The sequence below is a fragment of the Marmota monax genome, unplaced genomic scaffold (assembly GCF_021218885.2).
Source record: "Marmota monax isolate L192 unplaced genomic scaffold, Marmota_monax_Labrador192_F-V1.1 WCK01_AAM20220418_F8-fsc00068, whole genome shotgun sequence".
Lineage (NCBI taxonomy): Eukaryota > Metazoa > Chordata > Mammalia > Rodentia > Sciuridae > Marmota > Marmota monax.
Window position 1 is genome coordinate 3,487,858 of NW_026692352.1, and position 14,727 is coordinate 3,502,584.

At 52.5% G+C, this 14,727-nt stretch overlaps 1 protein-coding gene across 8 annotated transcripts; it reads left to right on the forward strand.

The window, feature by feature from the left end:
• The first annotated feature begins 1,124 nt into the window (after window positions 1–1,124).
• Atg16l2 (autophagy related 16 like 2) lies at window positions 1,125–14,401 on the forward strand. 8 transcript variants are annotated; one of them, XM_046441887.2, is made up of 19 exons: window positions 1,125–1,307; window positions 3,211–3,310; window positions 3,993–4,095; window positions 7,041–7,114; window positions 7,395–7,646; window positions 7,839–7,904; window positions 8,209–8,322; window positions 9,338–9,400; window positions 9,991–10,099; window positions 10,535–10,640; window positions 11,332–11,402; window positions 11,676–11,747; window positions 11,860–11,980; window positions 12,320–12,425; window positions 12,710–12,844; window positions 13,284–13,433; window positions 13,633–13,680; window positions 13,783–13,884; window positions 14,146–14,401. In XM_046441887.2, the coding sequence occupies exons 1-19, from the start codon at window positions 1,190–1,192 to the stop codon at window positions 14,231–14,233; spliced, it is 1,998 nt and encodes a 665-aa protein (XP_046297843.1). In that variant the 5' UTR covers window positions 1,125–1,189; the 3' UTR covers window positions 14,234–14,401. The 8 variants fall into 8 exon arrangements, 7 of the variants coding, with proteins under 7 accessions (XP_046297843.1, XP_046297845.1, XP_046297844.1 ...); XM_058578528.1 differs by lacking the exon at window positions 1,125–1,307 and adding an exon at window positions 1,377–2,132; XM_046441889.2 differs by lacking the exon at window positions 12,710–12,844.
• Window positions 14,402–14,727: the final 326 nt, after the last annotated feature.

The following is a 14,727-nucleotide window of genomic DNA, read 5'->3' on the forward strand; positions in this document are numbered from 1 at the left end:
AATTTATTTTGATTTTGTTTTTGGTACTGTAGATTGAACCCAGGGTGCTGAGCTACATCCCCAATCCTTTTGAGTCAGGGTCTCACTAAATTTGAGACAGGATCTTTTTTTTTTTTTTTTATGGTGCAGAGGATTGAACCCAGGGTCTTATGCATGTGAGGCAAGCACTCTACCAACTGAAATATAGCCCTAGCCCCAGAGAGACAGGGTCTTGCTAAATTGCTAAGGCTGGCCTTGAACTTGGAATCCTCCTGCTTCAGCCTCCAGAATCACTGGGATTACAGTCGTGTGCCACCGCGCCCAGCTTGCATCCCTTTAATCTTAGGGACCTAAACTGTCTGTGACCAACCGGCCCCTAAACCTTGTTCCCCTCCATAGGCAGTTCCCTAGCAGCCCTCAACCCATGGGAATTTTTATGTCGTCAAACCTCTGAGCACTGCCCCCCCCCTCCGCCCCCGGCCGAGAATCCTTTTTTCTCTCCTCTGGCCAACTCTTATCGGTCATCTCACAAACCAAACTCAAAAGCCATCATCTCCGGAAAGAAGGATTTCTTCCCTTCTGTCTCTTCCTCCTCTGTGCTTCTGTCATGCTGTGGGTGCCCTGGGTCTGCTTACACCCAAGAGTCCGGGTGTAATCCAGCTAGGGAGAGTCTGGTCGCGAGGCGGCGTTCCTTCCAGGAACACTTCTCTGCCCCTGCAATGAGTTAGGGCATCTGTGACACCAGCCTGGGTCCCTACAGCCCGAAGCATCCTCGGGACGGAAGAAAATAAAAAAGACTCTGGTTCTCTAAGCATCCTTCACTTTAGAGTTCAGTCCGGGCGCGTTTGCGTCAAGGAACGCTGGACTTGGCCTTGGAGGCCCCGCCTCCGGAGCGCGCCAACAGGCAAAGGGGTAGCTGACCCAGGGGCCTAGAGTCTGGTCCCAACTTATTACCCCTGACAGCAAGAGGAGCACCCTGTGAGGCAAAAATTTTCTGGTGGGGCCCCAGCGGCGCAGACATGCGGCAGCTTCCCCCGAGGGGTGCACTCAGCTCCTCCGCCCCCACCAAGCCCTTGGTACGGCCCGGGGATTCCCCGCCACCGCCCGACCCCGACGTCCCGGAGTCCCCGAGAGGTCCCGCCCCCCGCCCCCGCCCCCACCGCGCCTGCTACAGAGCGCGGCGCCCGGGGCACTGGCTGGAGACCGGGCGATGGCAGGGCCCGAAGCATCCTTCGACCCCACCTCGGGTTGGAAGCGCCACATTGTGCGGCAGCTACAGAAGCGGGACCGCACGCAGAAGGCACTTTTCCTGGAGCTGGTGCCGGCCTGTGAGTGTGCCCTTGGGCATCTTAGAAAATGGCCATTGAGGAGGCTGGGCTCCCGGCCTGGGAAGAGGGTTTGGCTCTTCAAGCCGTGACCCAAGTGCTTCGGCGCCTTCTGGCTTCCGAGGCCTTTCGACTTGAACCTGTCTGCCACGCCCCACTTCTGAATGGCCAGGATTCCCGTCCCTTCCAATCCAGGCTCTGCTTAGAACTCTCTTGGGCGGAGAGATCCTTGTTGATACCCCCTCAAGGCTCGGCTCAACCCCCACGAGCTGGGTTTCCTAGAACGTTTGCCCTTGAGTATTGTTTTTGCCAGGTCTTTTGTGCTTTCCTTCCTCTCAGATGGTCCCCAGGACCAGATCAGACCATTTAGTCTCTAACCCAGTGAAGGAAGAAGGCTGGACTATCCAGAGCAGCCGCTTGTTGGTAGATCTAGGGTAACAGTGAAACTCTTAATCTCTAAGGAGAAAACTCTGAATCTGGGCTCTGCTGCCGCCTATAGATGATTGGAACACAGGAAGCTTCTCTGTGCTCAGCACACCCCAGCCTGAGGGAGAAGCAGGGGCCCGCAGGATTTCTAAGGGAGCTGGGAAGTCAGATTCTTTTGGAGCTTTCTGGGCAGCTGGAGTGTGCGTTGGGGGTAGGGGTGGGGCAGTTCAGTTTGGGATGAACAAGAGTGGATCTGTGTGTAGGACCATTGGTCACCTGAGATTGTATGTTTGGGGTTGGAAGTTTTAGTTTTTTTCACTAGTTCCAGCCTGCCCTGGAACTAGTGAGAAAAGTTTGGGGTTGGCCACAATCCCTGCTGCTATCTCACTGTAGCTAATCTTGGTAAGTCCCCAAGAACGAATCTGTTTCTTATCCTGGGAAATCACTCTGCAATCTTCCAGGTGCTGGGCCTTTTTCTTGATGGTCTTGAGGCTTTCCCCTACCTCCAGGCAGCCTCACTTAAGGACTCCGATAGACAGGGGAACCTCCCAGTTTTAGGAAAGAGTCACCCACAGTCCCTTTTTGGGACTTCCAAATCTAAGGGTCTGGAGCAACCCAGAAGGCTGAAATCAGAAAGACTGAAATTCCTGTTATCTCTGTGGTCTTGGGTAGTTCATGTCCCTAAGCCTCAGATTTATTCTATATAAATTAGGTATAATTTAACCTTTTAAAGATTTGCTGGGGACCAGTGCTGTGCCTTTACTACAGCTGAGGTGGGGTTTTGTATGAGAACTAGACTAAATCCAGGGACCTCTGTCAAGGTGACAAGCAGGGCACTGGGTGAGGGAAGGAAGCTGAGAAGCTAGGCCTGGGCTTACCACCCCCCAGCCTGCGCCGGAACTGAAAAGAGGAAGTTATCGTGGATGGTGGTGGGTGTGTGTAATCCAGGGTCTAACCACCTAACCTAAGAAGGTCTGTTGGATAATTGCTCAAGGACTTTCTATTTTGACCTGGGGGAACTTGCACCAACTCTGGGGAAGTTAGGATTACTTTAGTGTGAAGTTAGAGCCCTTGAAAGGGAAGTGACTTGCTGAAGGTCATAGCTAGTACAGCTTTTTGTTTCATCATGCTCTGGAGCCAACCCTGTCTGGGGCAGAGGTGAATCAATTCTAGGCCCCTTGCATCCTTCAGGACCCTCATCAGGCAGGACTCAGCCATCCTGTTGCCAGCAGTAGGGGTCCTTCTGTCCTTGGGAGAACAGGTCTTTTCCTGGATGACATGGTGGTCTATGCCAGCACTAAAGGTCCTGTAGAGATGCACAAACAACTCTCAGGCAAGGGGCACAACCCATCCACCAGTAGCTGTCTCAATCCCAGCATCCCTGGACTCCTGCAGCCTTTCTAGCCATAGGTAACTTGTATGCTAGGGGTTGGCTGGAAAGTGTCTATCTCTGCCCCAACTCACCCTCTTGCACCCCCAGATAATCATCTCCTAGAAAAAGCTGAGCTGTTGGCCAAGTTCTCAGAGAAGCTTCATAAGAAGCCAAATGATGTTACTTCTGCCACCCATCAGAGCTTCTGGTAAGTATATGTATCAGTGATCATAAAAGGCTGCCTGTTTCTAGTCCCTCCTGCCCACCAGCCCCCATGCTGGGTCATATTCTCCCAGCACCTCAATGGCTCCTGGCTGCTACTCAGGGGTGGTTCTGGAGAGGCAGGCCCTCCCCCAGGCCAGCTGCTTTAAAATCTCCTTTCTCCTTCTTTCTCTGCATTTTCCTATCCCTTTCACCTCCTAACCCTGCACTCCTATCTTTCCCCCTTAGCCTTTTTCCATCTCCCTGTTCCTTACCTGATGCCTACAGAAAGGATCTTGCTCCCTATTCCAAAGAGAGAGAGAGTGAAGACTAGATCAAGGAATGGGTTGGGGCTAGAGTTAGCAGGTGTTTTTTGAGGAAGGTCCTTGGCAAGGAAACACAAGGCCAGAGCACAGGACTCCTGAAAGCTCATTTCTGAGATTTGCTCTTTCCTTTTTTTCTTTTTGTGGTGCTGGGGATGGAACCCAGGGCCTCTCCTATGCTAGACAAGCACTCCACCACTGACTGCTCTTCAGTCCTTGCTTTTTCCTTGAGTGGCTTTCAGGCTTCCATTTTCCTCAAGAAAAAGTTAACGACTCTTATTTCAGGCTTTTCATGGGACACTGGGAGCCTTTGAGCATTGGGGTGAATGGAGGGGACATAAGCACCTCTCTCTGGTTGGTTGGCAGGGAGGAGTCAGGGCCTGACTCAGACCAAAGCTCACCACCAGGCACTCTGAGGGTGAAGTGGCAGGAGGAGGAGGAGGAGGGGCTCCGCTTGGACTGTGGTGAGGTAAGCTGGGAAGGGATCAAGAATGGGGAAGGGCCGGGATCCAGGACTTTGGGGCAGGGAGATACTGTCAAGGGAACCAGGAAGTGAGCAGAACTTCCTGTGTTTGCTGCATCCCCTAAAATCTGGTGCTGCAAGCACTGAGTGAGCCCTAGTATATCAGGCCTGGAAATGAAGCTGGGAAGGGTGTCAGTGTGCCCCTTGCAAGCCCTGGATGAAGTGGGTTCCGACATTGGCTGTAAAGAGTGAGACAAGACTTCAGGGAAGTGGATGACTTGTGTAGGGGCCTGGCAGCCTGTTCCCCCTTTTAGATGGTTTAGCCTACTCTGCTTATTCCCCCACTCACGTGCCTACTCTTCACCCCTTGTCCAGGCAACCCCAGGGCCCAGCATCAGGTGATGGTTAATATATACTTGCAGACAAACAACCAAGATTGATGTAGTCTGTAGGCAGGACTTGGCACTTCCACCTAGCATTACTGCCCTGCCTGTCCCCTGCAATGGCATCTCTTGGTTTCTGTTGTACCCTACTTATTTCCTCTGATTTTCTTCTTATATCTGTAGATTTTACTTCTGAGTTCCTTCTCTGGCTCCTTTCCTTCCTCCCTTTAAATGTGGGTGTTCATTTGGGTGTGCTCATTGGCTGCCTTGGCCACAGGGATTTTCTCTTTCTTTTTCTCTTCTGACTCTCGGACCTGTCTCTACCCAGCCTTCTTTTCTGCACACTGGACTCTTGCTCAGCTGAGACATCACATCTAAAATCATCTCCAGCTGTGGGTGATGGTGCACCCTGTAATCCCATGATTCAGGAGGTTGAGGCAGGGGGATTGTGAGCTTGAGGCCAGCCTAGGAAACTTATAAGACTCTATCTCAAAATAAATAAATAAAAAGAGCTGGGGATGTAGCTCAGTGGTAGAGTACTCCTGGGTTCAACCCCTAGGGCCACAAATAAAAATAAATAAATAAATATAATAAATGAAGTCACCATCTCTTCCATAATATAGCACTTAGCACTAGGCAAGCATTAGCTTAGTTAATTCATTGTAGGTACAGAGGGGGAAACTGAGGCTTAGAGAGGTGGATTCTAGATTTGAAACTCCACCCACACAAATCTACTTTTTGTGATTTCTTCATTCTTTCAACAAATATTTATTGACAGTCGCTATGTCCAAGGAACAGGGAGTGCAGCTGTGAACAGACCTGGCCCTGTGGAGTTTTCAAGGGAGGAGAGTGTGATGGGCCAGTAAACATGTGTCCAGTTACAGTAAGCCAAGTCACCTGCCCAACACAAGTGTGGGAAGGGGCTATAGACAAATTGAGAGCCTCTCCCCCAGAGCTGATGCTGTGGTTGCAACTTGATAATGGTGTGACATTATGCCATAACATTTGTAGATTTGTATTCATCAGGATACAGCACAATTTCATCACCACCAGACATCCTTCTTGCTATCCCTTTTTAGTCACACTCACCCTTCCCCAAACATCCTTAACCACTGGTAGTAACCACTCATCTGTTTTCCACCTCTATCATTTGAATTTTTTTCCTATCATTTGAATTTTGACAAGTACCAATAAAAAAATATTGAGTGGTATAACACAACAGAAATGAAAGCAAGTGATAGGTGACGAGGATGGTGATTAGGTTGCTCAGTGGTGAGAAGGATTATAATTATTGTAAATTGGACCAGCTATGAAAGTAGGGGCCCTGTCTGCATGTGCAGGGGGTCTTCCCAGTCCCTTACCCAGGTAGACAGCCTCAGCCTCGCACCTCAGTCCATCCTTACCAAGCCCTTGTGAGAAAGTACCAGGAACAGATGTTAGCAATAAGAGTACCCCCCCCCCCCACCCGTCCCTTCCTTGTGATTGTTTGCTGGGCCAGAGGTGCTCAGAGTCTGGCCCTCATTTTCCTTTTACCACACTGGTGGGCACTGCCTTGCCTTGGATCTGTTTCTCTCACTGACCCCTCAGCATTGAAAGAAGGGAATCAAATTTCATCTTCATGGCTGGCCCATCTCTTGGCTCTGGGGTTGAAGGAATGTGGAGTGAGGCAGGGGTAAACATGTAATGATTCTCACCCTACTTCCGGGCTGTCAGGGCAGCTCTAGGACTCAGTCTGGGTTCAGTACTCTCACAGTCCATTCCTGTTCTTAGCCTTGTGTGCTTCTGTATTCTGAGATCTGTGCTTGGGCAGGCCAGCAGTTGGTCAGGGATTGTAAAGAAAGCCAAATGTTGGAGAGGCAGGGAATAGAACTCACATCCCTTGAACCCTCCCTGTAGATCAACACTTTACTTGGAGCATGATGTAGTTAGGTAGCTTGAGTTCAAATATCAACTGTCACTTAGCTGTGTGACTTTGGACAAGGCATTTAACTTCTCTGTAGCAATGTACTCATTTGTAAAACGAAGCTGGTGGGTTTACTATATGGTGTTATTATGGGGATTAAAAGAGTTAATATGTGTAGAGTGCTCAGAATAAAACATGGCACGTGTAAATGCTAGATAACCATCTGCTATTATTTTAAATATTTTTCTTTATAATAGTTCTGGGTTGCTCTATGGAGGTAGGGTGAGGGTCATCTCATCTGTACCCCTGCCTCATTCAGCATTCCTTCAACCCTATGGAGGTAGGCACTATCATTCCCATTCTGCAGGTGAGGAAAACGAAGCTTGCTAAGGAGATTCACTTTCCAAGGGACTCTACACCCCTAGGGTCACAGAGAAAATAAGTGGCACAGCACAGCTAGAATTGAAACTCAGGAGTCAGACTTCTGAGCCTAGAGCCTCTGTTGCATCCTTATGCACGATCCTAAACTCATCTGAGCCTTGTTGGGAAGGGGCCGTGGAAGGTGGTGGCAGGCTCTGTCCCTCCAGCCTCTCCTGCCTGAGAGGGGCGTGAAGCCTGGTGTGAGCCCTCCAGAGGTGCCCATGACCACCTGTCCGCCCCCACAGATGGCCTACCAGGTGGTGAAGAAGAGTGCAGCCTTGGATGCCCTGCAGTCGGAGCTGGAGGAGCGGCAAAGCAGGTGAGTACCGGTAGGGTGAAAGGGACCGCGCCCTCCTCTGCCCCAGGTAGGGTTATTGCGTGGCCCCAACAGCTTTCCCCATGACTACCAAAGACTCCTGGTTTGTGTTTGGGGGATGCGAACTGCACGGCTGTGAGGGCGAAGGCTTGGCTGGGGACTTGGCTTAACCACCTGGCTGGCCGGTGGCCATGGGTAGATCTCTCTGGGGTCTTAGGCGGGTCCCCACTGGGCGGTGATGGAAGCTTTTTGGGATGCACTGCCTGCGCTTCGGGTCCTCCAGGCTGGCGGCTGTGGAGGCCCGCGTGGCGCAGCTGCGGGAGGCGAGGGCGCAGCAGGTCAGCCTCGTAGAGGAGCTACAGAAGCAGAATGCGGCGCAGCGGAAGGCCTACGAGGTGCTGCGTGTGCACACTGGGCACCAAGAGGCGGCACTGCGCAGGCTCCAGGAGGAGGCGCTCAATCTGCTGGAGCAGCTCTTGCAACGCAAGGAGCGCGCCGCAGCGGAGTGCAACTTGCGCAACGAGCGCCGAGAGCGGTAGGAGGGCTGGGCCCCGACCTGTTCTGTGGCTAGCCTCCTCAGAGTCTGGCCTCGCCCTTGCCTGAAAGGCAGCTGTGGGGACTGCCCCCTGGGGAGAATGGACTAAGTCAGGCTCGAACCTGAAGGCAGGGGCGTTTGGTACCCCGCCTTGGAATCTTCTGGCTCCTAGGATGCTTTTTTCCCCACTAGGGCCAATCAGGCGCGGGTGTCGCAGGAACTAAAGAAGGCTGCCAAACGGACTGTGAGCATCAGCGAGTAAGAGTGAGGAGGGACCGGATCTGACCCCTGTACTCTGTAGCTGCCGGACTGTCTGCCCATTTTTCCATCTTCCCCACTCCCCCACACTGGTACACCTGACTGCATGTGGACACAGCAGCGATCCAGGGTCCACTGGATCCTTGAAGATCTGTGTGAGCAAGTTCATGTGCCCACCTCACATCCTCCTTTCCACTCGGACCCTTCCATGCTCGGAATTCACATCTTCACCGTAACCAGTGCTTGGGCAGGGAGGGGCTGGCCTGTTGCTTTGGTCTTCCTGAGCTTTATTCCTCTCTCCCAGGATTCCACACACTCTACATGATGGGATCAGAGAGCAGACAGAGACTCTGGCTCTGGCTATTAAGCCTGAGTCCCTGGAGAGTGAGGCTTGTGGGAAGTGGAAAAGGCCTTTCAGGTGAGGACGCAGTTGGCTGTCTCAGAATTCTGAGGCTGCCATTGTCTTCTTCTAGGACCTTGGGCCAGCTGGTGGGTTGGGGCTAGGAGTTTGGGGAGAAGCTGGGGTACAGCCCAGGACTGGTCTGACCTACAGTGCTTGGGGTAGTTGGGGTCATTTTCACTGAACATGCACTGCTTTCTCTTCTTCCTAAGACCAGAGCTCTCGGGTGGGGTTTAAGGCTTGTGAAGGGGTGTCATGAGGAGGGAACTGTGGGCAAGGCCCAGGGCTCATCTGTCCTAGGCATGTATATATGTAGACACAGGTGTGTGCATGGGTAGGTATACACAAGGACATGGGCATATGTATGCACGAGCTTGGTTGCGAATACCTTAGTGTGTATGAACATAAGAACAAATGTAGATGTTTGCTCACACTCTCAGTCCCCCCAAGTCTTGATTTACTTGTCATTGAGGCTGCTCTCTCCTGGCTCCATTTACCAGCCTGAAGGCTCTTCTCCTCAGTCTTTTCTTGTAGGTCCCTGGTGTCTAGGTCCTGGGATAGTGAAGGAACCTTGCGGAGGGGCTTGAGAAACAGGTCTCCAAAGTTCTTGGCAGCCCTGGTGGGCTGAGACATCCCAGTACAGTTGGGCATTTCTGAGATTACTCAACAAGCTTAGGTTTCCCCTCCTCACTGCCCCCAGCCTTGTCCCAGCCTGAGGCCACTTCATCTGCCCACTCCCATATGCCCTAGCTCAGCCTCCCAGGAGCTTTTGTATGTGAGCATTTGCTGAGGGTGGGGGGGTTGGTAGTTCTTACCATCATGGTAGAGACTTCCATTGTCAAGTCTCTCCCTGCTTGCATTTTCCTGGGTTGGTCTGGATTACAACCCTCCTGATCTTCAAGGAGTCAAGTTCTTGTTCTAGGCTCTAGAGATTATGAGTCCTCAGATCTCCAGCAAAGTATAGGGATGAATGATTGCTATCTGCACACCTACCAGCCAGTCCCTTAGCACGTGGTTCTCGGTTCTGCCCCAGGTCTGCCTCAGCCACCTCTCTGACTCTGTCCCACTGTGTGGATGTGGTGAAGGGGCTGCTAGAGTAAGTGTGTGTATTTGTGTATGTGAAGGGGTTGGGCCTGTTGGAGCCTCATGTCAGGCTTCTGGAGCCCAGGCTTGGTCTCTGTATGTGCCTCGTCTGTTCATCCATATGGTGCCTACTGTCTGTGTGTATCTCTTTTGGGCCCCAGAGGCAGGAGCCAGGTGTATGACCTCATTTTTAACCCCTACTCAGCTATCTTCCAGGCTCATAAGGGATCTGTCCTTATCCAAGGTCCTCACAGGGGACCAAGAGTTCCAGCCTGAGGCCAAATGGGAACTCCCACTCAATTGGGAAACTAAGGCTCAGAAATGTAAGAACTCATTCAGTCACAAAGCCAAGCAGTGGCAAGGCCAATACTAACCATTAGCCCTGAAGTTTCTCTGCAACCACCAATCCTGCCCTTGTTCTGTGCTTTTCTGTGTATTCTCCACTCCATCCCGGGTAGATTGGGTTGGGGAACAGGCTGGTTGGATCCTGGGGCCATATTCTGCTACTGCCATGTCTGTTTCCTGTTGCTGCTGCCTTTGGGGAGCTTGAAGCCCCCACATCAGAAGGCCTTGGTGAACATCCTCCTGACTCTACCTCTGCAGTTTCAAGAAGAGGAGAGGTCACTCAATTGGGGGTGCCCCTGAGCAGCGATACCAGAGCATCCCTGTGTGTGTGGCTGCCCGACTTCCTACTTGGGCTCAAGATGTCCTGGTAAGGGAGGAACTGGGCCACATGTGTGGGGGCCAATATGGAGTGCAGGCACTAGGGGTGTCCCGAGCAGGCCAGGCAAGCAAGACCCCCAGGACCAGCAGGAGTTTATCTCCACAGGCCATGGTGGGAACTGCTCAGGCTTTTTACAATGGGGGCATAGACTGGAAAGGGAGATGGGAGGCTGAGAGAGTAGGTGGCCCAATGAGAGTGTTGGGAGGCACAGTTGGGAGGCTGCTTCAGGGGACCAGGCAGAAATGAAGATATTTGCTGGGGCTAAGTTTGAAACTCAGGATTTGGGCAGAGACCTAGGGTGTGGATACCAAGCCAGCAGCAGGCTGTATGTGTGCACAGGCACATTGAGAGTGAGCCTGTGAGGGGGCACAAACAAGCATATGTGGGGAAGGCCTGGGTCACTAACCTCCCCTTTCCCCACAGGATGCCCACCTTTCTGAGGTCAATGCTGTATGTTTTGGCCCTAACAGCAGTCTCCTGGCCACTGGTGGGGCTGACTGTCTTATCCACCTCTGGAATGTGGTGGGAGGTAAGGACCCCTCCCTGCAGCCCAACCCAGTACTTTCTCTAAAGATCTACTACTCTCAGCTTGCTCCTGGGTGGGCCTCTTTGTGTTTGCCTCTACCTGGAACATTCCTGTGAGCAATAGCTAGAGAACCCCTCCGCAGGAGCAGGACTCTGAGGATGCCTCTCCGAGGAAGGGTAGAACCCCTAGGCCTGCAAGATGGGGAGGGCTGAGTGCAGATGGGCCTCTGTTGGGGGAGGGGGAGGTCCCTTATCAGTCTTACAGGGACAGACCTTTGAGGAACAAGTCCTTGGGTTCACCAGGCCATCACCTCTTTTGGTATCACTCCACCTGCCAGAAGTCAGGAGACAAACATTGACTGTCCATCTTGTGCTAAGCTCTGTGTTCTATAACTGGGTTAGGGACTCAGAGCCAACCCCTGGGGGCTTCCTAGAGGAGGCAAATCTCCAGCTGGTCTGGCCTGGCTTGCTGTGTGACCTATGGACAGTCCCTTCTCTCTGGTTTTCTCTAGCCCTGTCTGGCAAATGCCTAGCTTCCCCATGAGGCCCCTGCAGCCGAGGCTGTAACTGTACTCCATGATTCTGTGCTCTAACTTAAGAGAGACTCCTGTTCCCACTCTGGGTTCCAGTTCCTCTATTTTGTGAGTGACCTCATTTCACCTGTTCCTTTCCCTGCTCTCCCCCTGCCCTGCCAGGTCGTCTGGAGGCCAACCAGACCCTTGAGGGAGCTGGTGGCAGCATCACCAGTGTGGACTTCGACCCCTCGGTGAGGGGACTTTGCCCCAGTAGCATGGGATTATCCCCCCACACCCCAGTCTCTATACCAGTGGGCAGAGGCTACCATCAGTAACAGTATCCAAAAGCTGGGTCCTTGGGCTCTTGCATATACCATTCCTGCTGGCCTGAGGCTCGTTTGTCTTCCTTGATGACTTGGGCCATGGGAACCTTTAAGGCCACCCCTACCATAGTTCTCTGGACTGAAAGATGCTGCCTTTGGCCAGGCCTAGACTCAGACCTCTAACACTCCCCATCTCTCCAGGGCTCCCAGGTTTTGGCAGCTACTTACAATCAGGCTGCCCAGCTCTGGAAGGTGGGAGAGGCACGGTCCAAGGTGAGACCTGACTGGGAAGGCAGCCTAAGGGTCAAGGGTCCTTTTTCAGGAGAGGGAGGTGCTATTATGGGGTCTTGGCCATGCCTTTGATCCAGACTTGGGATGGGGGCAGGAAACACTGTCTGGACACAAGGACAAGGTGACAGCTGCCAAATTCAAGCTAACAAGACACCAGGCGGTGACTGGGAGCAGAGACCGGACAGTGAAGGAGTGGGACCTTGGCCGTGCCTACTGTGAGGCTCAGCTCCAACTCCACCTCCCATCCCCCCTTCCCTCAGATACAAGGGAACCTACCCTGCTTTCTGGGAGTGGCTCTGGGATTCAAAGACATTTTGGGTGAAACCTTCCAAGGTCATCCTTCTCTGTGCCCCATTGGTGTTCCCTATCTGATTTCTTCATGACTTTAAGCTTTGGGTAGATGAAGAAGAGGTGGACTGAGTCCTGGGATGGGAAGATCTGGGTTCTAGTCTTGGGAGAACACTGCCCCTTTTGGACCTCAGCATCTCTACGTGTCTACTGTGCTAGCTCCTGACAACCCTCTGAGACCCTGGGCTCTACCCCTTGGTCCCTAGGTTCCAGAACTATCAATGTCCTTTCCTATTGTAACGACGTGGTGTGCGGGGACCACATCATCATTAGTGGCCACAATGACCAGAAGATCCGGTTCTGGGATAGCAGGTGACAGGCAGACTGTGGGTGGCTGGTGGACCTGGGGTCAGAGTGCTGGAGTTCTTGCTCCTTGGCAGGAAGGGTCATGGTGGTTCCTTGGGGGAGTGAAGCTATGGGGCTGGCACCACCAGCTGGTATCCTCTGTTGGGCACAGCTCCTTGAGGCATAGCACCCCTGGGAAGCTGTGCCACTTTCCTTGTGACTTCTCAGTCCAGTACTGACTGCCTGGGCTTTACAACCAAGATGGACAAACAACTTTTTCCATTTTATTTCTACTTTTTTTCTGGTGCCAGAGATTGGACCCAGTGGTTCACTACCACTGAGCTACATCTCCAACCCTTCTTACTTTTTATTTTGAGACTGAGTGTTGCTAAGTTGCCCAGGCTGGGATCTTCCTGCCACAGGCTCCTGTGTAGCTGCAGTTATAGGTATGTGCCTCCATGCCTGGCTACCACGCTTCAATAAAAAAACCAAGAAATGTTTTTAGTTGTTTTTTGAACAGAAGAGCCCAGCATTGGGTGAATGGTTTACAAATGCAGAGCTGGAGCAGTGCAGGGCCCATGTAGGCTGGTCTTGCTGGTGTGCAGGGACTGCCCTTTGAAGCTCTTCCTTCTCAAGTTTTTCAAGACAGACTTTTCATTGCTTTTCTTCCAGTGTTTATTTTAGTGATCCAAGGGTTTCAAGGGCTCCTTCTCAAATCAAAGTCTGACCAAGTTCCTCAGTGGAGGGAGCTGGGTGTAGGGATAAGGGAGATTAGTTACTGGCAGAGACCTGCCTCTGGACTTTGTTGGTTAGGAAGGGGACCACACCTAGTCCCTTCTTTTCAGGAATGGCTTGGGGGACTGTTCCTTATCCCTGTCTCCTCAGGGGTCCCCGCTGCACCCAGGTCATTCCTGTGCAGGGCCGGGTCACCTCCCTGAGCCTCAGCCATGACCAGCTGCACCTGCTCATCTGCTCCAGAGATAATACACTCAAGGTCATTGACCTCCGGGTCAGCAATATCCGCCAGGTGTTCAGGTACTAGCTTCTGCCTGTTGACCCTGTGGCCTTTATTGGGGCAGCTGTGTTTCTCTTTTCCTGTAAAAGTTCTCTGCCTTTCTTGACCAGGACCTGCTGAGGTACCTGACACCTTATAGAGATGGGGCTCTCAAAGCCCCTGGTTGGGGACAGGACTGGCAGTGATCTCCATTCTGACCCCAGCCCTGTTTCTCTTTAGGGCTGATGGCTTCAAATGTGGTTCCGACTGGACCAAAGCTGTGTTCAGGTGTGTCTGTAAGAGCTTGCCCATCCTCGAGTACACCCTACCTGGTCCTTGTGTGTGTCCTTACCTGAGTCCCTTTCTCTTGTTCTGCTGTGGCCACTGCAGCCCTGACAGAAGCTATGCACTGGCAGGCTCCTCGAATGGAGCCCTTTTCATCTGGGATGTTGACACTGGGAAACTGGAGAGCAGCCTTCAGGGCCCCCACTGGTGAGCAGACACTGCCCTCCTACTAGTCCTGCCTGACACCAGGTTCTAACATCTCCCAGCCCCTGTCTCCAAACCTTCACCCCCCCAGCCCTTCACAGCACCCAGGTATCCTTCCACATGTGTTTTATAGATACCCACTTTACAGATGAGGAAATGTGCTCACAGAGGGCCTCAAACTATCTAGGTCCAATACTGGGGAGCAGAGCCAGGCTGCAGACCTGGCTCCTGCTGCCCCTTGAACCCTACTCTCCCTCTCCTCAGTGCTGCTATCAACGCTGTGGCCTGGTGCTGCTCCGGGAGCCACGTGGTGAGCGTGGACCAGGGCAGGAAGGTTGTGCTCTGGCGCTAGGACTACGCCCCCACAGCCTGGGCTGGAGAACAGCTTCCCTCCGCTTCACAGGGCTCCAGAGCCCACAGGATGGGGTGGCTTCCAGATTTAATGGGGAAGAAGGCCCAGAAGGACTTGGCGTGTTTGTTTAAAAACAGTGTTCTTGTTTTAAAAAGTCTTTTTAAAATATGTATCTCCTCACTTTTCCTCTCTAAAGTTGGGGGGAGGGTGACTAACAAAATTGTCTGTTTGCGTCTTTGCAGCATTTGTGGGGTACAGGGAGACCTGGGCTGGGGGCTCAGGGAAATCTGGTTTGGTCTCCTTCCTCCTCCTGCATAGAGCTGTTTTGGCAAAGCCAGCCCAGCCTCTGCCCAGGGACACAGGTTGCCCAGCTTAATCATGCAAACAGCATGAAGAATGGCTCAGGACAGCCCAAATCAGTGCCTTTCAGAGCCATGGAAATGTAGCCTTGGGTCCAACCTGGCCCTGAGGCCAAACCAACACAGTGGGCTGAA